The sequence below is a fragment of the Hyperoodon ampullatus genome (assembly GCF_949752795.1).
Source record: "Hyperoodon ampullatus genome assembly, chromosome: 1".
Classification (NCBI taxonomy): domain Eukaryota; kingdom Metazoa; phylum Chordata; class Mammalia; order Artiodactyla; family Ziphiidae; genus Hyperoodon; species Hyperoodon ampullatus.
In genome coordinates this window covers 62,563,605-62,588,378 of record NC_136914.1, presented here as the reverse complement: position 1 = coordinate 62,588,378, position 24,774 = coordinate 62,563,605, and the positions used below count along the sequence as shown (strand labels likewise).

At 34.0% G+C, this 24,774-nt stretch overlaps 1 protein-coding gene across 3 annotated transcripts in view; it reads left to right on the top strand.

Annotated features, from left to right (window-relative positions):
• The window catches only part of PPP3CB (protein phosphatase 3 catalytic subunit beta), a gene marked incomplete at both ends in the record, with an annotated part of 47,216 nt that overhangs the window by 10,322 nt on the left and 12,120 nt on the right, over positions 1-24,774 (top strand). For all 3 annotated transcript variants that reach the window (XM_079719250.1, XM_079719251.1, XM_079719249.1), the window contains 9 exons: positions 4,254-4,454; positions 5,157-5,281; positions 8,758-8,869; positions 10,683-10,828; positions 11,097-11,236; positions 11,340-11,417; positions 11,523-11,617; positions 14,392-14,517; positions 22,401-22,478. In XM_079719250.1, coding sequence (XP_079575376.1) covers positions 4,254-4,454; positions 5,157-5,281; positions 8,758-8,869; positions 10,683-10,828; positions 11,097-11,236; positions 11,340-11,417; positions 11,523-11,617; positions 14,392-14,517; positions 22,401-22,478 — 1,101 coding nt within the window. The remainder of the gene's footprint in view (positions 1-4,253; positions 4,455-5,156; positions 5,282-8,757; positions 8,870-10,682; positions 10,829-11,096; positions 11,237-11,339; positions 11,418-11,522; positions 11,618-14,391; positions 14,518-22,400; positions 22,479-24,774) is intronic.

Sequence of the window (24,774 nt, the reverse complement as noted above, 5' to 3'; positions counted from 1 at the left end):
TTTTCAACTTCCTACATTAAATTTTTTGAGGCCTTGTCTATCAGCCACCATATATTAAATCTGAATTAAAATACCTTGTGAAGGTTATTGATTACTATACTGATATGACCTTCATGTCAAAATTTGTGTTAAAGGAAATCTTTCAACAGAACAGTTTGGTTAAAGTGAATATTACCAAATCAAGTTTCCTAGTGTTGGAAACTTGGTGATTTTATGATTTTATAGCTCTTTAGGTTGTTCAAGCTAATCCTCCATTTTAGCCATTTCAGTTATTGACCATTCACATTATATTTACATACATTTATGTACTGGTTTTTCCCTATCTCAAACATGGAAGAGTTGGAAAAATAGTCTGAAAATAAGGAGAAAAAATATATAGCATGAAAACCCTAGAAAAACAGGAATAGTTGGCTGAAGATGAATTAGAAATGTAAAAAACCATTTAAAACCTGAACTTAGATGGAAATGCTTTAAAGTACCTTAGGAGTTGATGGTAGTAGTTGAGAATATTAATTTTTTTTTTTTTTTTGCGGTACGCGGGCCTCTCACTGTTGTGGCCTCTCCCGCTGCGGAGCACAGGCTCCGGACGCGCAGGCCCAGCGGACATGGCTCATGGGCCCAGCTGCTCCGCGGCATGTGGGATCTTCCCGGACCGGGGCACGAACCCATGTCCCCTGCATCGGCAGGCGGACTCCCAACCACTCCGCCACCAGGGAAGCCCTGAGAATATTAATTTTTGATGAAAAACATTTAACCCTCTATTGACCAACAGGGTCAGTAATTAATTTCCTATTAGGCCAAATTCTATTTGGTCAGTTTTATTTTGCTTAGTTAGATCACCTGCTATGGCTCCTTTCTCCAACTGCCAAAGAGCACAATGCCTTTTTGCCTCTTATTTTCTTATTTACTCATATATTAAAACATTCTTTTGAAACTCTCTATTCTCCACTATCAGTGTTGTGTTGTTAGAACAACAGTTTTTCATCTACTTTTACCTATGGTGGCATTTCTTCACCCCTCAACCTGTACCCATTCCTTTAAAAGTATACCACCTGGTGTTGAAATTTAAAAGTATGCCTTGAATTGAAAAAGAAGTGGAAAACATAGGTCTGGAGACAGTTTATACTTTTTTTCCCAGATGAATAAAGACATTCTGACTCTTGGTTAAAGAGGAGCAATAGCTCAGTGTGACTTGCAGTGGGGCATTCGCAATGTGCATGAAAACATGCAGTACCACAGGCGACTGGCTGAGTGGGGCAGAGAGAGATTGTCTTCCAGATGGGTTTTTAGGAAGTTCTGTATTTTGAACAGAATTCACCTGTTAGTTGACTTATGTTGTTGATTATTAAGAAGTATGCATAATGTAGAATGCAACATTTTAAACAGTATCTTTTTTCCTAAGTAGAGGAAAAATTCTCTTGGCCTGATGAGAAAAATATGATCCCATCTTGATCTCAGAAATTTGTATTTAAGAGATATTTAAACTTAATTTTCATGATGTCCCAAAAGTAACTTTTATTTAGTGATTGTTAAATTTTGTAGTTTTTTTTTTTTTTTTCGGTATGCGGGCCTCTCACTGTTGTGGCCTCTCCCGTTGCGGAGCACAGGCTTGGGACACGCAGGCTCCGGACGTGCAGGCTCAGCAGCCATGGCTCACGGGCCTAGCTGCTCCGCGGCATGTGGGATCTTCGCAGACCGGGGCACGAACCCGTGTCCCCTGCATCGGCAGGCGGACTCTCAACCTAAATTTTGTAGTTTTTAAGCAATTGGTTTACTGTTAGGGGCAAATTTGGTTATAGCATATAGTATAATGGTTTGTTTAATCTTTGGTTGGAGAAGAACATACATTAAGAAAGGTTTTTATTTTATTGGAATCTGACATACTATATTTGGGGGAACAAAATGTATTTTAATGTCTTATTCTAGATGCAGTAAAAAGTAATGGGAATAGATGTGTTCTAAAGAAGGGGGGGAAGCAAGTTCAAGTTTTGTTTTACTAAGTATCAAAAAAGATGAAAGCAAGAGGAATTGATGATTTCAAAGTCTTTTAGAAATGGTTGATATCCCTCTGCCTTAGTTCTTATCTCACTTATAAGAACTGAGTTCTTCCTAAATTTTTTTCCTCCTAAGAGAATGTGGTTATTTACTCTTCTTAGGTAATTGATGTAATTCTAACCCAGCCCCCTGTTTTTTTAAGTTGAACTGTGAAGAAACAGTTGGTCCCATACTTTTCCAGTCTTCTGCATAATAATTGATGATCACAGTGATGGCCCTGAAGCACCAAGAAAATACTATGTACTGTATACCCAAATATAAAGTGACATTTTCTTTAAAAATTTTATTTCAGAAAAGAGAGATCTGCCTTACATTTGAGTCTATAGGTAGACTAAATTCTTACTATAAATTTCTCTCTTGCTTTCTTTTTTTAAAAAATACATATATTTATATATTTATTTATTTGGCCAAGTTGAGTCTGTTGCTGGGCACCAGCTTCCTCTAGTTGCAGCGAGTGGGGGCTACTCTTTGTTACGGTGCGCGGGCTTCTTGTTGCCGAGCACAGGCTCTAGGCGTGGGCTTCAGTAGCTGTGGCTCTCAGTCTCTAGAGCGCAGGCTCAGTAGTTGTGGCTCACAGGCTTAGCTGCTCTGGGGCATGTGGGATCTTCCTGGACCAGGGCTCGAACCCGTGTCCCTTTCATTGGCAGGGAGATTCTTAACCACTGTGCCACCAGGGAAGCCCTCTTGGCTTTCTTTATTTTGAAAAACAAAGTACTGTTTGGTAAAGGGCCTAAAACTACTTCAATCCAAGCTGATTTTGAATGCATAAAGAGGTCATTTGTTGGATTTAGTAAAAAAGGAATAAAAAATTTTAACAGATAGGTAGTAACTTTTCCTAGGTATGTGACCTCAAAATTGTGGTAGATACCATTGAAAATGGGCCTTCACGTTTTCCATACCATTTAACAAATATCAGTTTAAAATCAACATTTTAAATCTCATTTTATTTAAACAGAAGCAAAGTATTTTCAATTATAGTGAAGACAAAAATCATTGTACTATTTTTTGTTGAAAATTCCAAGTATATGAAGAAGATAATAATGTTTAAAGACATTATAACTTTGACCTAAAACCTTGCTAATGTGTTTGAAAAAGAGAATGGTAATACAGTCATGAGAAATGAATCACAGGCATGAGAGAAAAGTATTGATTTTAACATTATGAGTAAGAATAAGTGACTGGATTATTCAATGACAGTGGATTTAGAGCTTTAGGTTGAAATCAGTTTGTCTTTTGTTTTTTCATCTGGCATTTCTTATTATGATTAAATTCTTATGAATAGAAAAAAGCAAATATCAGTTTAAAACAATACAGTTGGTAATTACTTGTGGAAATCGTAAATATATGCTACAGGAGTAAAAAGGCCAACTATTTCAGTAGTTAGACAAATGGAAATTGTGGCTTAGGTTAAATTTGCAGTGATAGCATTGAATATGTATTTTAAAAGTGCTGTATCTCAAACAACTTAAACGGGAGTGAGGATGATTTGCTTTTGAAAAGTATGTTAGATGACTGAAAAAATGTATCCAGTGATAAGGAATACACTGATGTCAAAAATGTGTGTAAAGATTTTGAATGAAAGTATTTTATGAAACATGAAGGTAAGAGAAAAAGCAATATTTCAAAATTATCGTTATTTATTAATGTTATTTTAAATCTGTATGTGCATCTGAATTAATTTAAATTCCATCAATAAGCATTTGGCTGTTTTAATCTATATCCCTAGAAGTTTCTATTCAAGTTGGCTAGCAGGCATTGTTTTATATATTTTTAATAGGAAGTTGGTAAATCACCTTATATTTGGGATTTCTTTCTATTCATGCTTATGTGGTATTAAGTTGTATTTATTTTACTTCCTTTAAGATGAAGAGTGTATGTTTTGAGAATTCTACCAAAAAATGTTTTGGCTTAAAGAAAAAAGCTTTAGTTATCCTGAAAGAACTTTTAATTTTATGAGACAGTTTATTTCTCTAATAATTCTTCTGTTATTATATATAGATTATTAAAAAGGAAGTATAGTTTGATTACTTTTTTTAAAAAAAGCTTTTAAAAAATTAATACCCCATCCAGTAAATGAAGAAGCAAAACAAAAACTTCAGCTTTTCAGTTTTTACTCTTATTTACCTAGATCCATTGATTAGTTTTTATGTTAATATATTAATAGTGATTTGTTTTTTATTAATTAAAAAAAATTGCAGCTGTCCCTTTCCCCCCAACGCATCGCTTGACATCTGAAGAAGTTTTTGATATGGATGGGATACCCAGGGTTGATGTTTTGAAGAACCACTTAGTAAAAGAAGGTCGGGTAGATGAAGAAATTGCACTTAGAATTATCAATGAGGGTGCTGCCATTCTTCGGAGAGAGAAAACCATGATAGAAGTAGAGGCTCCAATTACAGGTACACTTATTTATGTTTTGGATATTATTTTTTTTACTGCACCATTATTTACTTACCTAAATATAAAGCTGTTTCTTCTTCATTTATATTGTATACTAAATTAATATTACATGGACATTATCTTGAATTTCCAGATTATTTTCTTTTTAAAGTTTTTGCCTGTTTTCAATGAATAAACATGATCCTAAATAATCTGAGTGCAGAAGTTAGTCTAATATGCTTTTGTGAAGGTTTCATTAGTTGTGTTGGCCATCACTGAATTTGATTCAACAAATACTTATTTACTTTGTTTTCAGTCATTAGGGGCAGATACCTCAATGCTGTATCAGATACCAAAAGTGATCATTTAGAAGTCAACAGAAAGTATGGAGTTAGTAGAATGGAGATTTTACTGCCACCATTATAATTTTGTCATCCTAAGACATGCATGCTTGGCTTCCTAAAGAGGAGCTTTATAAAGTTAGATGAAAATTTTGTCACCTACTACAAATTTCATTACTTTTGTTATATCTTGTTCTAGATCTTGAGCACATGAACACCTGTGTACACATCATCCCTATCATGACTCTTCATAGATTACTTCCTTCTTAGACCTTTCTTGATAGAATTTTACACTATCTCTTATGTAAAATAAATTAGAATTTAAGTAAAATTTGTTATTTCAGCGTTTTTTTTTCATATCTAATAATCTTCTTGTTTCAGTGTGTGGTGACATCCATGGCCAATTTTTTGATCTGATGAAACTTTTTGAAGTAGGAGGATCACCTGCTAATACACGATACCTTTTTCTTGGTGATTATGTGGACAGAGGTTATTTTAGTATAGAGGTAATAATCATATACTGTCATTTGATTTGCTTTTAAGTGTTATCATAGATGATTTCCATTAATTCCTAATAAAATAAGTTCCTTAAATTACCTGTATTGGGTTCTTTTTAATACCTCTGCATATTCTAAAGTTTTTAGTAAAGCTACTATTTATTCCTCTTCTGTCTTTCAAACTATTCTTTTAATTTTCTTTGTGCCACTCTTAATGTAATTATAATTGCCATTTTTCCCAGTGGAAATTGTAAGCAAACTAAGGGGTCTTTATTGCCCTGTTATCTAGTGGCCTCAAGGAGCTAATGCTATTTATCTCTCTTGCCCTTAAAGGCATTCACCCATGCAAAAAAAGATTAATTGTATTTTTTCCGATTAAATAAAATATATTACAGTGCTTTTATTACTTAAACTCTAGTACTTCTATCCCTCCTTCCATAACAATTAAAACCCAAGTATATCATATAGAATCTTTATGCATTCTGAAAGTATTTGTTTTAAAAAACTTGAGACATTAAAATGACCTGTTGATTATCACTTAACAGTAGATGGTTCTTTTTGCTCCTTTTACTTTTCTAATTATATAAATTAAATAAGATATAAATATAGAACAATTTGTATTTTCTAATATATGCATCTCTTTCTTTCCTTTTTTGAAATGAAAATGGAACCCTATTATAAGGTTCTGTAACTTCCTTTTTTCATAAATCCCTATACTGTGATGTCATTCCAGGTAAATAATTATAAATTTATAGCATCATTTTTAATAGCTGCATTGTATTCCATCGACTAAACAAGTCACAGTCAATTTAATCAACTTCTTATTGTTAGGCATATAAGGTGTTCCCAGTTTTTTGCCATTATAGGTGATGCTTCTGTGAGCCATATTATTTATACATCTTTATATACTTGCCCAATTATTTCTACAGGACAGATTCTTACAGGTAAAATTGTTGGGTAGAAGCTCTACAAATAGATAGGTGTGTTAGCATTAATGTGTTTCAAGCATATTCTAAGCACTTAATATACATTGATTAATCTTTACAACAAAGTTATGAGGTAAGTACTATTATTTTATCCATTTTATAGAGGAGTCTGAGGCTTGGAGAGGTTAAATAACTTGCCCATGGTCATATTGTTAGTAAGTGGTGGAGCTAGGCAGTTTGACTCTAAGCCTGTGCTCTTAACCATCTCCCCCACTAGATACTGAAGCTTTACCTGGTGAATTTCCATGCCGATTACTGTTGTTTAATTCTCCTCCAGTGTTTTCAACCTCCTTTCTGAGGTATGCTAGGATCCTTAGTGGGGAAGAGAGCTCAGGGCTCTGTCCACCCAAATTCCCTTGGGGATTTTATTATCCTTAGTTGTTCCTCTTTCCATTCATAGTTTCATCATCAGCCTCCTCAAACTTCCCTGGAGCCTTCAAGAAAACTAGAAAATTGCCCTCCTTAATAAAAAGATTGGGGGCTTTTTTTTTCTTTTTTTAAAAATTCTGTTTTGATTGGGGGCTTTGACAAAAACAATAAAAAAAAAAATTTTAGGAAGCTTAGTTGGTACCTGAGCATGTTGGTATGTATGTCTTTGTATTAGAGGGTTTAGTAGCTGACTCTTTTAATATATTTTATTGTTATAAAAGGAAAATAATAAAGAATCAGAATAAGGAAAAAGGACAGGTGTTTAATAAGTATTTCCCCAGTTTAATTATTTTTTTCTTGTGAATAAAATGAAGATGTGAATAGTTACACATTTCATATACCTTAACTTGTTTAAAATAAAGTTTGTGGGAATTCCCTGGTAGTCCAGTGGTTAGGACTCTGCGATTTCACTGCCAAGGGCCCGGGCTCTATCCCCGGTTAGGGAAATAAGATTGCGTAAGCAGCGCGGCCAAAAAAATAAATAAATGAAGTTTGTTTTTTCTTTTTGTATATGATTATGTAAACCAAGCTTATTTACATATGAAATAGTCTTTCCTTCTTTTTTTTAACCAAATAAGTAAAATGTGAGTCTGTTTCTTTTTTTATTTTTTTTAATTTTATTTTTTTAACATCTTTATTGGAGTATAATTGCTTTACAATGGTGTGTTAGTTTCTGCTTTATAACAAAGTAAATCAGCTATACTTAGACATATAACCCCATATCTCCTCCCTCTTGCGTCTGCCTCCCACCCTCCCTCTCTCACCCCTCTAGGTGGTCACAAAGCACTGAGCTCCCTGTGCTATGCAGCTGCTTCCCACTAGCTAGCTATTCTACATTTGGTAGTATATATAAGTCCATGCCACTCTCTCACTTCGTCCCAGCTTACCCTTCCCCCTCCCCGTGTTCTTAGGTCCATTCTCTACGTCTGCATCTTTATTCCTGTCCTGCCCCTAGGTTCTTCAGAAACATTTTTTTTTTTTTAGATTCCATATATATGTGTTAGCATACGGTATTTGTTTTTCTCTTTCTGACTTACTTAACTCTGTATGACAGACTCTAGGTCCATCCACCTCACTACAAATAACTCAATTTTGTTTCTTTTTATGGCTGAGTAATATTCCATTGTATATATGTGCCACATCTTCTTTATCCATTCATCTGTTGATGGACACTTAGGTTGCTTCCATGTCCTTGCTATTGTAAATAGAGCTGCAGTGAACATTGTGGTACATGACTCTTTTTGAATTATGGTTTTCTCAGGGTATTTGCCCAGTAGTGGGATTGAGTCTGTTTCTTATGTTAGGTGTATTTAGGGAAAAATAGCTGCTGTACTGTTTTAATATTCTTTTTATTAAGAAATTGCATTATCTTTGAATCATTTCACGTAATAAGCACCTACATTATATAAGGCAATATTCATAACCAACAATGTAAACATAAAGCATGGTTATTCTCTTCATTAGGCAGCATGGCATAATGTTTAAGATCAGAGGATCAGAATCCTATCTCCATTACTTAGAGGTTTTGTGATTTCGGACAAGTTACTTAAGCTCTTTGCTTCAGTTTCCTCATTTGTAAAATAGAGATAATATTATATACTTCGTAGAGTTGTTTGAGGAATAAAGGAGGGGAATTAATTATATAGTGCTTGGCACATTATGAGTACTCAATAAATGTTAGCTGTTATTATTTTTGACATTGTTATTGTTTTATTTATTGGTATACCTAAGGAGGAGACCAATGTGCTAATTGTTTTCACAGCAAACAATTTGTAAATCTAAAGTAATTAAATTATTTGACTCATTCATTCAACAGATATTTATTGCTGTTCTACTATTTGCTAGGTGCTTTTCTAAGAATGGAGAATCAGAAGTGAATAAGATGACAAAGTCCCTAATTTCATGGAGCTTATGTTTTAGTAAGGGACAAAGAGAAAAAGATAAGAAGAAGATAATGAAGAGTGATAGAGATTGTAAGGGTAATAGGGTTAGAGGAAAAGAAGCAAAGATCAAACAGCTTAGTTAAACAAAAATATAAGATTAATTCACTGGAAACATTTTCTTTTGTAGTGTGTCTTATATTTATGGGTCCTGAAGATTCTATACCCAAGCACATTATTTCTTCTGAGAGGCAACCATGAATGCAGACACCTTACTGAATATTTTACCTTTAAGCAGGAATGTGAGTACTGCCATGAGAAATATTTTCACTTCCTCAGTATTCTTTTGGAGTGATGTCTGTAGTAAGAGTTTGAAGATTTTACAGTGCAACATGTAAGAACAGATTTTGTGTCCAAATGTGTAAAGCTTTGAGGAAGATTGTCTAGCGTTCTCTAGTGTTTAATTTTATTCAGATGTTTTCATTTCAGTATTTCCTATTAAGTTTGATTTTTACATATGTACCTAGGAACAGTTTTGAGCTCTGTATGTAGTTTTAATGTTAGAATTATTTTTTCTAACAGGATGAATATAAACCAAAAGAAAAGAAATGTTGCGTTGGAGATTTCTCTCCATCAATATTGAGGCATTCCCATGAAAATTCTTAGCAAATTAATTATCCTGTCATCATTGCAGATTGTTTTATTTATTTTTTAATTATGCAGATTGTTTTAAACACACTATTAATGAATGGAAGGTCTTAACCTACAATGTTTACCCCATTTCTCTCTTAAATTATTATGGCTGTGGTAATCTAATAGCTATAAGCATCCATATGGTATGGAGCAGTGTTTGACCTTTTTTCACACCTCATAGCTGTGTACTTGTTAATATTCATGGCTGTATTAAGTCTTAGAATTAAGATTTAAAATTAGAAATAACTTCAGAATTATTGAGGCTCAAAACATGATTCAATAAAGATCGATATAGTGATGGATAATGGCAGAGGTGGCAAACTCATATAACTTCAAGGATCAGGTGGGTAACCTAAAGAATATAAGATGAGACCTGGAAAGTGCATGCTTGACCTAAAAGCAATCAAATTAAAATTTTTATTAAACCACAGTGTTGGAAAACAGATCTGTCAGCAGACTCTCAGTTTATAACCTCTGGTTGCTGGATATGGATTTTCTCATATTTGAATGTTACAATATTAAAAAGTGAAGTAGGAACTAAGTTCTTTTTTTTCCTTAGATAAGGAACAAACCGTCCGCCAAAATCCCACCCAAAACATAAAATATCCAGGAATTTAAAAGTATAAAGGAGCAAGGGAATGTGTATGATATCTACTTAAAAGTAGATGAGAGTTTAATTTGGTAGAGTCTTTCTTGTGTTATATTGGCTTCTTGCTTCACTGCCCATTTTAAGTGTTCATTGTAGGCTAAAGGAAACCCTCTGCTCCTGCAACATATGAATAAAATCTTTTTTTTAATTGGATGGACCTTGAGTTTTGTTGTGGTGATATAGTAGTCTTGCCTATAACAACAAAGTAGTCACTGACTCTTAGAATAAAGTAAAGTATTAACACTATTTTAACTTTTAGTTCTAATTTTGCCTTTCTTGGCCTATAAAGGTAAAGAGTTGAACTATTTTTAGAGATTTGACTTACTTATTTTTAGTAACATTTTATGACTATCTGCTGCATACACAAAATAAATTTAGAGAGAGCAAATATTTTGTCTTCACCAGATCAATAACATTGCTTATCCTTCTTGATTCTTATGGGGCAAGATGCTGGCCTTTTTTTAAAGAAAATTTTTTATGCAGTAAAATTTACTCTTTGTGGTGTTTAGTTCTGAGTTTTGACAAATGAATAGAGCTGCCTACCACCACAGTCATGATACAGAAAAGTTTTATTGTCCCTTAAATTTCTCCTTGCTGCCTTTTTATACTCACCCCTTTACCCAGTCTGAACCCCTGGCTACCACTTGGCTGTTTCCCGTATCTTTAATTTTCTTGCCTTGGTTTTAATAGTCGTGTGTATACACACACACATGTTTTCAAAATGATCAACAAGTTATGCAGTTTTCAATTATTGAATTTTTTTCTTTTTCTAGGTAAAATTAAATATTCAGAAAGAGTCTATGAAGCTTGTATGGAAGCTTTTGATAGCCTGCCTCTTGCTGCACTTTTAAACCAACAATTTCTTTGTGTTCATGGTGGACTTTCACCAGAAATACACACACTGGATGATATTAGGAGAGTGAGTATATATTTTAGATCCAAGAGTTGATTCCTATTTATAGTATTTTGTTGGGTAGAGACTAGAAGCTTCAAACCTCTCTTCACTGCCAAGATTAGGTAATGGTAAAAATTAATATACTGATATTTTATGGAAATATCTTCTAACCATTTAGAACAATGTAGTATGGACAGTATTCAAAGTTGGTACCACTTTCCTGTGTCCATTCCATTCTCACTTTTTGACAAGTTATTTCTGTTCTTTGTTTCTTTCTTTTCTTCTTTCACAGTTAGATAGATTCAAAGAGCCACCTGCATTTGGACCAATGTGTGACTTGCTATGGTCTGATCCTTCTGAAGATTTTGGAAATGAAAAATCACAGGAACATTTTAGTCACAATACAGTTCGAGGATGTTCTTATTTTTATAAGTAAGGAAAAATATCCAAGTTTAATCACATTGTAGTTGTTAAAATAGCATATACTTCATATAGAAAGTCATTATTTTACTTAATTTACTCTTTTTCCCCACAGCTATCCAGCAGTGTGTGAATTTTTGCAAAACAATAATTTGTTATCGATTATTAGAGCTCATGAAGCTCAAGATGCAGGGTAAGAGTTCTGTTTCCCTGACCCAAATTAACACCTTATGTACAAATCAAACTTAGTAACCATGATTGATGCTTTACGATGCATATTAAGCTATTTGTTTTGCAGCTATAGAATGTACAGAAAAAGTCAAACTACAGGGTTCCCTTCATTAATAACAATTTTTTCGGCACCTAATTACTTAGATGTCTACAATAATAAAGGTAAGATGTTGTTGATAAAAAAATTGTTAAATGACTTAATATATAAATTGACTTATTTTTTTGAAAATATAATAGAAAAGGGGTATTGTTTGAAACTGTAACTATCCAAATCTTATTATAAAAAAGTATAAGATAAGGGAGGGGAGAGTGCAAGAAATAAAAATCCAAAATGTGAAACTTAAGTCATATGTAACCATTCCACAACTTGTCATTCACAAAAGCTGCCTTGTGAAAGAATGTTCTGAGGTACCTACGTCAAGCAGAAATAAACATGATTTTCTCAAACTCCCCTTTCTTAAATCTTCCCCCTTATAGTCAAGAGAATGTTTTCTTGTTTGCATAAAGCTGTTGTTGCTGCTTTGACCATTTCATGTATTTGTACCGCATAGTTGTTTATCATGTCTCTTGTTTTATGTTCACTGATGTAGGTTTTCTTTCCCTTTCTTATTCCCTACTTTTATCTCTACTGCCCCATGATGATTTGTAGTTGAGGCTTTGATTAAGTCAATCTGACCTCCTTTCAGGGATACATTCTTCCCTTTCCTTTCTTTTTACTGATCTTTCTTCCTTTTTTCTTACGTCTTTTTAATTTACCTTCTGTTCTAGTGGTTCCTGTTCCCCCCCTTCCCTCCAAATTTGCTCTGTCTATAATAACTGGGTTTACTTTAACTTTGAACACAGTTTATTGAGAGATAATACCAAAGGATCTTAATCTAGTTAAGTGTGTGCCAGGGACACTGAAGATGAGCTTGAGTATGTTTATGTAGTTCACATTTTCAGAAGAGGAAATTAAGAAGCCAGCTTCTATTCTGTCTTGACATGTCTGGAATTCAGTGGACTATGCCATAGTTTCCAGGGTCACACTGGAGTGGTTGTACCAGGAGGAAAGAACAGAAGGTTAAAGACTTTTAAAAGTATGCTTAGAGAAATAATGAGGTCGTTGCTAAATATGGGTTGTGGTGTGAGTTCAAAAGAGGAGTGGAATAAGAGTTTTTGGAAGAGTATAGATGATAGTTAAAAGATTAAAATATTTGCCTGAGATCAGACAGTAGCAAGCTGTATAATAACTTGGATACAGAGTATGCTACAAGAACTCCATACTGTATTAATTACCAAAACAACCATACCATTGACATTAACTGAGTTGGTAATCTTTAGAAGCTAGTATCATTGCAGCCTCCAAGGTTTATGCCAGTGCTAAAATAGTCTTTTAAATTATATTTTGGTTTATAAATTTTGACACTTCTATAAAGATACCTAATGAAGCATGGCTTCATTTTTGAAGAGGAACATATCTAAGTTTGGACGCCATCCTCAGAATTGATTTGTTACATTTAACTTTCTACCTGTAACCTCCCCTTGTCAGTACTAAAGGAGCTAGTGTTCAGTGCTTGGTTGATTACTGCCTTACTGGTTGTCCTTCGTCAGTTTAACTCAGGAGGTTAAGGGATCACTTTTCTTAGTACTCAGAAAAGAAACTCAAAGCATTGAATCTGCCTTGTCAGAATCAAATGTCTCTTGTTAGTTCTGATTCTGTACATATTGTTAATGACTTGAGTGCTTACATGGTATGGGATATGTTTGTAATGTTTCATTCCATCTGTAAGGCAATTTTCTAGATTCTTTCTCTCTTTTAAAGCTGAACGCTTGGTATCAGCCCTTAATTTCTGAGGCTAAATTTAAAATATGTTTATTTCACGGGAATTTCATAAGGGAAACAAACATATTACTTTTGACTCTGTATGAGCTAGAATCCCAAATCTTGGAATTTAACATCTACATTTCAGTGCTTTACATTAAAATGAAAAAAAAAGTAACCACATAATTATTATAGTATCTACAGAGAATTTTATACTTTTATGTACTTTCATGTGAAATACATTCTCTGACCTTAAACTTCTGAGGTAGGCAGGGTGAACATATTAGTCTTATTTTATAAATGAGAAACAGATTAGTTAAACAATTTGCTAACTATTGCACAGCTCGTATATGCTGTAGCTTAGATTAGAATCTAGCCCATCTAGTCCAGTGTCCCATAAAATAATATAACTAGTGACTGAAATCTATGTCAGATTAATTTAAAGTATTGTTTATATCAACTTATGAAACATTAGAAAGATACCTGAAATTGAGAAGAGTATGTTACCTGTGGGTTATTTGGTTATAATATTTTCTCTTTTGGTATTTTAATGGAATTTTTTTCTATATGAAGTAAAATATTTTTTGTAGTAGTTTCATTTGATTTCTTATAATGCATGAAATAAGTACATTCCTACATTCATAAATAAAATGTTCCAAATTTTTTTTCTTTTCTGTTTTTTTTTTTCTTGCTTTATTTCCGTTTAGCTGTCCTTTTCAGGTTGCCTGCAACTAAAAAGACCCTCTTAAATTCTTCCAACTTGTATGAAATTTTAAACCTAGAAAATTGCTCATTGTCATTCTGTGTTTCCTGTAAAAACTGAGTTTTCACAATTTTGGATTTAGTAAAAGTGCATGTTTATCATTGGATTATAAAGTAAAACAAACATTCGAGAAAGACTGGGAATTTCATTAATAATGACAAGTGAAGATCTGACTATGCTCTACATAAAAGTGTGTTAAAAGCAAAAGTGTGTTACTACTAAAAATTAATTCCTACCTCCCTGTACTAGCCCTCATTCTACTCACCCCTTGATTCCCCACCCCCTTAAAAAGATATTTTTCTGCTTATATGTGTTTTAGACTTTTAGAGCTAAAGGCAAATTGTTACATTGACATTCAGACTTATCTTGCAGCTGCTGTATTAAAGTATGAAAATAATGTGATGAATATTCGACAATTTAACTGTTCTCCACATCCTTACTGGTTGCCCAATTTTATGGATGTCTTCACATGGTCTTTACCATTTGTTGGAGAAAAAGGTATGATTTTTATTTTAAAAAAATTGTTTTATTACGGTTACATTTGCTCCAGTGTACTCTTGCAGGCATATACTACTTGCTAAAGGAAGCTGAAGTCTAATTTCACTGTGGCTACAGCTCTACTTTGTGTCAGTGGGTGTGGATATGAGAGCCTCAAAGATATTTTAGTTAGCTGTTTACAGCCCCCATGTGAGGGTGTCTGGAGGACTGGGAGAAGACTTATAAATAGCCTGATGTTGTCTTCAGCTGTTGGGTTTTCTTTCTTTTTTTCTTTAGCTTAAATATTTTATGAAGGAATAGAGGGATAGCTTTTCTTTGGAATGGACACTTTTACATATTTTAACACCACTTTTGGGGATGTCATGGCAATTCATGGGAGAATTTAATTGCCCTCATTTGAGGCAATATTAGTCATTTTGTAGCAGTTCTGTACTCTCAAAAATGATAAAGAGAAATTCAGATTCTGACCTGATATTTCTTCTCCTATATAAAAAAATATGTATACAATTTTAGTGGTAATGCTTTTCTGATAATTTAGAGATTCCTATTACTATGTATTTAATAGGCTTTTTTAAAAAAATAAATGCTATTTAAGAGATTTTGTTTTTATATTTTATTCTAGTTCTTTAGAGTTCCTAAGATTTCCTTACTTTATCACATTCTTCTTTTTCCATTTTAGTGTTAATTTTCCCACAAAGCAATACCTCAGTTTCCGTACGTGGAATATAAGAATATTAGAGTACAGACATGATTGTAAAACATTTTGTTCTATATCCCTCTCTATTTTTTCTCACCTCTTCTGTGTTACAAAATGTTCCTTTCTGTCTGAGATATGTTACTTCTGCCAAGGCAATTTTTCATTCTGCAATTCAGAGTTAATACTTAAACTGTGTATGTTAAACAGGTTTTTTGCAGATTGCCTTTGGTCTTTGTCAGTTATTCCGTAGGTCAACATTAATATGGAGATAGAATTACCCACTTTAGCATTTGAGAAGGGGGCCAGTAAAGGGCTTAGGTGCAAGGGATGCATTACACTTATAACCTTCTATCTTTGGTATATGAGAAATAGTTCAATGATAGCATCATCAGGCTAAAGGAAATTTAAGAATTCATCTTGCTCATTCTCTTGCCTCCAGGCTAGACTGCAACACAACTATTTTAATGTAGTATGAGTGGGGTGGGGGGTGGGGAGAGCAGAGAAGATAAGGTAGGAGGAGAATGGATATTTCTAATTTGATTTTCTTATACCTCCACAAAAAAGGAAATATTTCATTATATCTAATCTAAATGTTTATGCTATGAGTATTCACACAAGGAGAGAGAAGATAATAGGTTTTCTAAACGAATGCACCTATCAAAAACCAGGACATCATAGAACTTTAGATCTCATAGTATACTTAACAATCATGTAGTCTAACTCCTTTTGAGAAATGAGAAAATTTAATCTAGTTTCTGTGGCTCTCTCATAAGTGAAGAAGAACAGTGGGATTCAGTGATCCTACATTTGAAGTCTGCTACTAAGTGATCTTCTGTTCTTTTTTGCCACTCTAAATCATCTTAGCTATTGTGAGGACGTGTTCAAACCCTTTGACCATTTTTGTTGTTTTTCTGTGGATCTTCTCTAAATTATTCATATCTTTCTAAAAATGGGAATCTCAGATTTGAACATTATATGCAAATAGAATCCTAACCAATGTTGAGCACAGTAAGAAAATTATCTCAAACTCTTTGCCTAGTTTTCCATTTTAATACATGTTAGCTGTTTAAATAGCCTAACTACTTCTTCATTCTAATGAAAATGTTCTTTTGGTGTGAAAAGCAGCAAATGGCACTTCATTTGATTCTACATCGAAAAAGCCAGTTTGACTCTGATCTAGTCCCTGGGAAGCAACTAACCTAACTAAGCCAGAGGCTTCCTTGGAGATTGGTTTAATCCCAAAGTTAGATGAAAGTAGTGTTTTTTAGCCTTTTGAGGGCTTTTTATTTTGTTTTTAAAAAATGTTATGTTGTAAAATTTCCAGCATGATACAAAGGTATAGCGAATAATATGATGAATTCCTATGTACCAGTTACTCAGCTTCGACAATTATCAAATCATGGCCAATACTGTGTCATTTATATCCCCATCCACTACTTCCCATCCCACACCTCAATTATTTTGAATCAAATCTCAGCTGTTATTTTTTGTATCTATAAATATTTTAGAATGAATCTCAAAGATAAGGACTCTTTTTAAAAAAAATTAAAGTACATAAATACATTTATTAATTTCTTAATACAAAACCCTTTTGAAAATCTGGTGAAAGTTACAGACTTTTCCTCCAGAAAATTTCATGTACGAAATATATGTATCATCTGTACGTATGTAACATTTTGAGGATGCTTACAGATCTGAAGTGGATTGGTAACCCCACTCAGGCTTATTGGCCCCAATTTAAGAACTTCTGTTTCAGAGTCCAGCATGGTATGATCTTCCGTAGAAGGCCATACATGTAGAATTTGTTCATTTGCTAGATATTTTTGGAAATATATTTTGGAAATGTTTTATTCAAGGTACTAAGGATACAAAAATACAAGTAAGATATTGGGTCTCTGCAGATTAATAGGGGACTAAAGATACGTAAGTAATGATAAAATGTAATATGGTAAGTGCTCCAAGACAAGCATAGTTTTATAGGAATTAACAGGAGAGAGGAGATTATATCTGTCAGAGGGATTAAAGTAGCATTTGAACTGGGGCTTAAAGAATGGTGGAATTGTGCTGGTAGATCTGGGCAAGAGAATTCTAGGTGAGAGAACTTCCCAATCCTGAGTCTGAAAGGAAGAAAGCATAACGTCACTGACAAATGTTAAGGGGTTCAATTAGATTAGCAAGTAAGATGTATGAAGGACAGTAGTAGAAAAAAATGAAAAGTTAAGTCAGGGTTAGATCAGGAGGATCTTGATCACTTAAACAGAGAATCTGGAACTTTGATAAATAGTGGGAAGCAACTGCAACAGAATATAATCATGATAGTCATTTAGAAAAATTACTCTGGTGAAGTGAACTGGAAGGAAGACTAGAGATTGGGAGACCTGTTGTGAAGCTTCATCAGGAGTCAAATGGAAACATAATGAAACCCTGTTAGCATTAGGAATGGAGAGCATGGGAGAACTGCAAGAACTGTAAAATAATCAGTGAGACTTAACAAGATTGCATGTTTAAGAGGAGGGAATGGTTGAAGGTGGCTTGGATGTGTTGAGTCTGGTAATGATAGTGCTATTAACATACTCTGATGAAACTTCTGTTATTCTAGCAACCCCTTACTTCAGTTCTTCTCTTCACCTTCATTGGGATTGCTAGGCCTTTGAACATGTTGTTTTCATTTTAGTCAGATCCCCGCTTGCCTCTCTTTCTTCTTAACACACCCCCAAACTCCTTTCTCTCATTTTTCTACTTTGTTCTATAAATCTTAGCCCCAGTAAAGTCTAACTATCCATTTTTTCCATTCTTACAGTCAACATATAAAGCACTGTTGGAGATATTTATACAGCCTTATGATTTGGTACCACCCTTTGATTTCTAGCATTAGCTAGGCTCTCAGTATTACCCAAACATCCTTTATATCACTAGTCTGCCTCCTCACTCATTTCCGTTAGGATATATTCTAAAATTTTATCTTTTTTAAACATTTTCTAGCCACTTCCATTACTCTCAGAGAGAACACGTACCATTAATGGGAGCTTTCTGTACTGACTGTTCCCCTGCTTTATAAATTGCAGTCTTTTTTTTTTTTTGGTCTGTGCCACACCGCTTGCAGGGATCTTAGTTCCCCAACCAGGGATTGAACCTGGACCCTTGGCAGTGAAAGTGTGGAGTCCTAACCAATGGACTACCAGGGAATTCCCAATAAACTGCACTCGTCTTGAATTCTTATCCTGTTGAAGATGTGACCCTTCTATCCAAGGCTAGCCTTTCTAACTTGTCCTTATATTTCATTACCCTTCTGCTTTTTCAGGAAACTTACTTTATTATTTACATCTTCTATATCTTCAAACTCTCTCTGCTAAGCTCTTTTGTAAATTGTTCAAATCTATCTGATCTTTAGATAAAAAATAAATAACATTTCCTTTTTCTGATATCTTTCATTGACTACTACTGTGCTATGATTCTCTTGCCTTTCCTTCACAGCTAAGCTTCTAGATGGAAAGCACTACACACTTAAAAGCTACTATTTAGTATCCATAAATGACTCTGGTAACTTTCAGGCTAAACCTTAGCCTGTCACATGTGGTCTTTGGACCTTCCCTACTTTCTCTTCAGCCTCACTTTTTGTCTTTTTCTTTCGTGCTCTCTAGTTCCAGGTATGAAACAGCCCAGCCAACTTCCTTAATGTACTATATGCTGTTTAAGTTTCATGCCTTCTTACTTTTTCTTTATTTTTTCATAACAGCTTTATTGAGGTATAATTCAAATACCATACACTTAACCTATTTACACTGTGTAATTCAATGGTTTTTAGTGTATTCAGAGATGTGTATCTATCACCACAATCAGTTTTGAAACATTTTCACCATCCTCCCAAAGAAACCTTGTGTCCATTAGTATTCACTCCCCAGTTCCCCCCACATCTTCTTTCCAGCCCTGTGCAACCACTAATCTACTCACTATTTCCATAGATTTGCCTATTCTGGGTATTTCATATAAATGGAATCATGCAATATGTAGTCTTTTGTGACTGGCTTCTTTCCATAATGTTTTCAAGGTTTATCCATGTTGTAGCATGAATCAGTACTTTATTCCTTTTTATGATCAAATAATATTCTATTGTGTGGATATACATTTTATTTATCCATTCATCAGCTGATGGACATTTGGTTGTTTCCACTTTTTGACTACTATGAATAATGCTGCGATGAACATTCCTGTACAATATGGTTTCATTTTTCTTAGGTATGTAACTGGGAGTAAGCATTGCTGGGTCATATAACTCTATGTTTAACCTTTTGAGGATCTGTCAAACTGTTTTCCAAAGCAGCTATACCATTTTACAATCCTACCAGCAGTGTATAATGTTTCCAGTTTTTCCATATCCTCGCCAACACTTGTTATTATGTATCTTTTTTTTATTAGCCATCATATTGGATCATATTGGATATGAAATTGTATCTCATTTCCCTAATGAATAATGATGTTGAGTATATTTTTATGTGCTTATTCGACATTTGCGTATCTTATTTGAAGAAATGTTTATTTAAAAATGGATTCATTTTTAAAAGGATTATTTGTCTTTTTACTATTGAGTTGTAAGAGTTCTTTGTATATTATAGAGGCAAGTCCCTTATCAGATATATGATTTGCAAATGTTTTCTCCTGTTCTGTGAATTGTCTTTTCACTTTCTTGGTGATGTTCTTTGAAGCATAAGAGTTTTTAATTTTGATGAAGTCCTCTTTATTTTTTCTTTTGTTGCTTGTGCTTTGGTGTCATATTTAAGAAACCATTGCCAAGCTCATGAAGATTTACCCCTTTGTTTTCTTCTAAAAACTTTATAGTTTTAGCTCTTACATTTAGGTCTTTGATCCTTTTTGACTTAATGTGTGTGTGTGTGTGTGTGTGTGTGTGTTGTGTGTGTGAAGTGGGGGTCCAACTTCATTCTTTTGTATGTGGATATCTAGTTGTCCTAGCACCATTTGTTGAAAAGACTATTCTTTCCCCAGTGAATTGTTTTGGCACCCTTGTTGAAATCAGTTGACCTTAAATGTGAGGTTTTATTTCTGGACTCAGTTTTATTCCACTGATCTATATGACTTCTTCATACTTTTTCTAACTTCTGTTTAGAATGCTTTATCTGCCCTCTCCACCTGGCAAATTTCTACTTCATGATTCCTCTACCAAAAGCCTTCTTTTCTTTTTTTAAAAAATAAATTTATTTATATTTGGCTGTGTTGGGTCTTCATTGCTGCGCATGGGCTTTCTCTAGTTGCAGTGAGTGAGAGCTACTCTTTGTTGTGGTGCGCGGGCTTCTCATTGTGGTGGCTTCTCTTGTTGCACAGCATGGGCTCTAGGTGCGTGAGCTTCAGTAGTCATGGCATGCGGGCTCAGTAGTTGTGGCTTGCGGGCTCTAGAGTGCAGGCTCAGTAGTTGTGGCACACAGGCTTAATTGCTCCGTGACATGTAGGATCTTCCCGGACCAGGGATCAAACTTGTGTCCCCTGCATTGGCAGGCGGATTCTTAACTGCTGCTCCACAAGGGAAGTCCCAAAAGCCTTCTTTTCTTCAGCAGATCTTGTGCATAACTCTGCGTACTTACAGCATAGTGCTCATCACTTTTTTGTGATATAATATGTATATATATAACTATATATCCTTAGTTAGTAAGCTTTTGCAGGGTAGAGACTGAACCTTTTATACCTGAATCCCAGAACTTTAGCACAGTGCCTGACATGTGGTGTGCTATTAATATACTCTAGGGGAAATAATAGGGGCAGTATTGAATTTTGTTTGAATGTGTTCATTTCAAGGTGCCATCAGGACATTCAGGGGCTAATATTCAATACGTGTTTTTATTATTAACTGAAATTTGCTTATACCTTTAATTTTTTTATTCACTCATTTGTCAGATATTTACTGTATGCCTCTCATGTGCCTGGCATGGTACCAGGCTCTGGGGATGCAGTAGTAAACAGAACAGCACCCTGCACTCATGAAGCTTTCATTTTAGTAGGGGAGACAGATGATATACAAATAGTCTGAGACAGTTGGCAATAAAACCAGCAGGGAAATCCAGAGATTGAAGGAGAGGTCAAGACTGGCAATAAAGAATTTGGAATCATCTTCAAAAGGTGATAGTTGAAAATATATAATAATGGATGGAATCACCAAGAGATTGAACATATAAAAACAACAGGACTGCAGAGAGAATCTTGAGAAGGTCCAAATTTGTGGGAAAAATAGTCTGAAAGGTAGAAAAACCAGAAGACTAGAATCCTGGAAACCAAGGGAAAAGAGAAGGCAAAAGAATGTAGAACGGTGAAGGAGAATTAAACCTAAGAAAGAACCATGGGTTCCAGTTGTTAGATAGTCATTAGTAGTCTTAAGAATTAAGTTTCAGGGGAATTGCTGGAGCCAGTTTTTTTTTTTTTTTTTTTTTTTTTTTTTTTTTTTTGTGGTATGCGGGCCTCTCACTGTTGTGGCCTCTCCCGTTGCGGAGCACAGGCTCCGGACGCGCAGGCTCAGCAGCCATGGCTCACGGGCCCAGCCGCTCCGCGGCATATGGGATCCTCCCAGACCGGGGCACGAACCCGTATCCCCTGCATCGGCAGGCGGACTCTCAACCACTGCGCCACCAGGGAGGCCCTGGAGCCAGTTTTTAAAAGATTGAATCCTGAAACTTTTTGAAACAGTGGAACTGTGCAATGGTTTTTTCTTACTCCTTTTTTTTTTCTTAAATATGTATTTATTTACTTGGCCGTGCCGGGTCTTAGTTGCGGCATGTGGGATCTAGTTCCCTGACTGGGGATCGAACCCGGGCCCCCTCTGTTGGGAGCACGGAGTCTTAACCGCTGGACCACCAGGGAGGTCCCTTTCTTACTCCTTAATGCCGTATCCATAAATGAAGAATTTAAATGTATGTATTTAGATGTTATTCATCCCTGTTCTTATCCCTGTGGGGGCTTCATTTTTTTTTTTTCTTTAGAGACCTGAAAACTTATTCCATAAAGAATCTCTCAGGCTTGTTAGCCACTTAATTTCTTTCATTTTGAAAGCCCTTATAGCTTTTAATTCCATCATTTCTGCTATCAGAATATGTTCGTCTTCTTGGATCATTTCTGTAAATAGTTGCCCTGTATACATATAGATAGTTTAATATGATAAACTAATGTGTAACTTTTTTTTTAATAGTGACGGAAATGTTGGTAAACGTTCTGAGTATTTGCTCTGATGATGAACTTATGACTGAAGGAGAAGACCAGTTTGATGGTATGACTATTCATTTTACTGTTTTTTATTGTGAAATAGTATCTTTTAACTGCCCAGCTTTAATATACTTTTGTAAAATATAGTCATTGCTCTCAAATGGCTATGCTATTTGATAAATGACAAGTCAGTTTTTCAGATATTATTTATTTTAAGATTTTAAAATCATTTTAGTAATTTTTTTTTCTGTTGGTATGGGGAAGAAAATGAATTTAGGGAAAGGGGAAATCTGGAAGAAAGAACAGAAGGAAAGGAAAATTGAAGTGCTAAAAGAATGTGGTTCTTCATGAATATGGACACTACTTAGAGAAGGGAGGATAAAAATGCTTTTTGTTTCCTTGGTACTGTATTCTTAGTGCATCAGAAACATACCTGAATACCCAATGCCGTTGTCACTTCTTCCTTTGAAAACTCAAAGTAAGCTGTTCTCAATTTATGAGTGGTTATGTTCTAAGAGACCACTTGTTAGTTTAGTTTAAAATTCAGCAAGCATTTTTTCCATACAAAGTTATACACGGTTGTTAGTTCTTATGTAAGCCAACCAGCCTATGTACCTAATGCACATTTATAGTATAAATTAATACGATAGAAACAAAATTACTTTTATTTTTATGTTCTGAAGTTTTTATTTAGAACTTAAATTTAAATATTTATATTAATTAACTGAATGAACAAAAACATAAACAGTTTGTAAGCTGAAAACTCTTTATTCCCTTCCATATGCCCCTCACATCTTTGTTGCAGCATACTTTTCATAGTTTTAATTAGTATATAAATGTTTCCATGTATTAAACATGGTCTACATATTGGTAAAATTCGATACCTACATATTTCTAAGTATATCAATATACCATAATCTTTGTAGTTAATATTATATTGTTTGGCATTTGGGTTGCTTTAAATTATCTTTATTATGAATAGCATGCAATAAACATATTCATACAATAGTTTTAATCTTCCTTCTTGGAATAAATTTCTTGAAGAGAATTACAGAGTTAAAGAGAATGAAGAGTTTTAGCTTCATTATTTTAGCTATGAACTGCCAGATTACTTTGCATAAGAATTGGACCAATATGAAGTGTTTCTAGCAATGAATCTATAGACCTGTATTTCTTCGCAGGCCCACCTAATTGGGTTTTGGTTGTTTTTACTTATTTTGCTTGGTGGCTATAAATTACAGTTGGTTTAATTTACATTTCTTTGAATTCTCATGATGCTAAGGGAGAAATTACTATCTGCTTTCCCAACTATGTAAACTGTCCCTATCAAGTGACCATTTAACAAGTAAAATCTGAGTAAAAACTGTTTAGAAATTTCTCTACTTACAAACAGGTTTGATTCTTAACCACAGTTTTAAGTCCATTTGTTGAAAGCACAAAGTGACTATATACAAGTGTCTGCTAGTGCCATCTGTTGGTGGCAGGCAGGGATGTGCTTTTACTCTGGTTTATAGTTTTGTTCATTGAAATAAATTAACCTATATCAGTTCTTTTTTTGTTTGGATAATAAGATTTAATGAATAATATTAATTTTTCCTTATTTTAATTCTCTATGATATTTTTTAGAAGCTTTTAGTTCTAACATATTTCATCATATCTGTCTTTTCCATAAAATTTTTAAATAATTTCAATTAAATATTTATCTTCCGTGTTCTGCAATCACTGTTGTAAGACTAGTTCTGGGTTCAGATTCTAGTTCCTCATAATGGCTTTGTGACCTCGGGCAAGTTACTTAACCTTTCTGAGCCTCAGTTTTTTTATCTTCAAAATCAAGATAATAGTTCCTACTTCATAATGTTATAGTTATTGATGTAATGATCAATAATATAATGAAATAATTTTTGTACATGTTCCACTAATTTTTTCAATAGAGTTTTCTGTTAATTTGTCAAATTCTGTGAACTATCTAATAGGAGTTTTAATTGGTGTTACATTAAATCTATATCTGAATCTAGGAAGTTTTTTAAAAATAATATTTGATTTTCTAAACTAAGATCAAAATCTCTTGCTCTATATAATTAGTTCATTTACTATAATTACTCCTTTTAATATATTTAATATATAATTATTTTATTTAAAATTATATAGTTTTTCTTTGGGAAAAATCTGTTATTACCAAGTTAAATTAATATTTCAGTATTTTATGTTCTTATTACTATTGCAACTGGTATCTCTCTTATATTTTCTGACTGTATAAAGGAATTATATGTTTGTGGGTTTATCTTATGTTCAACAAGTTGGATCAGCAGAATTACTTCCTACGGTAATTTTTGTTTCCCATAACTTTAAAAAATATGTCA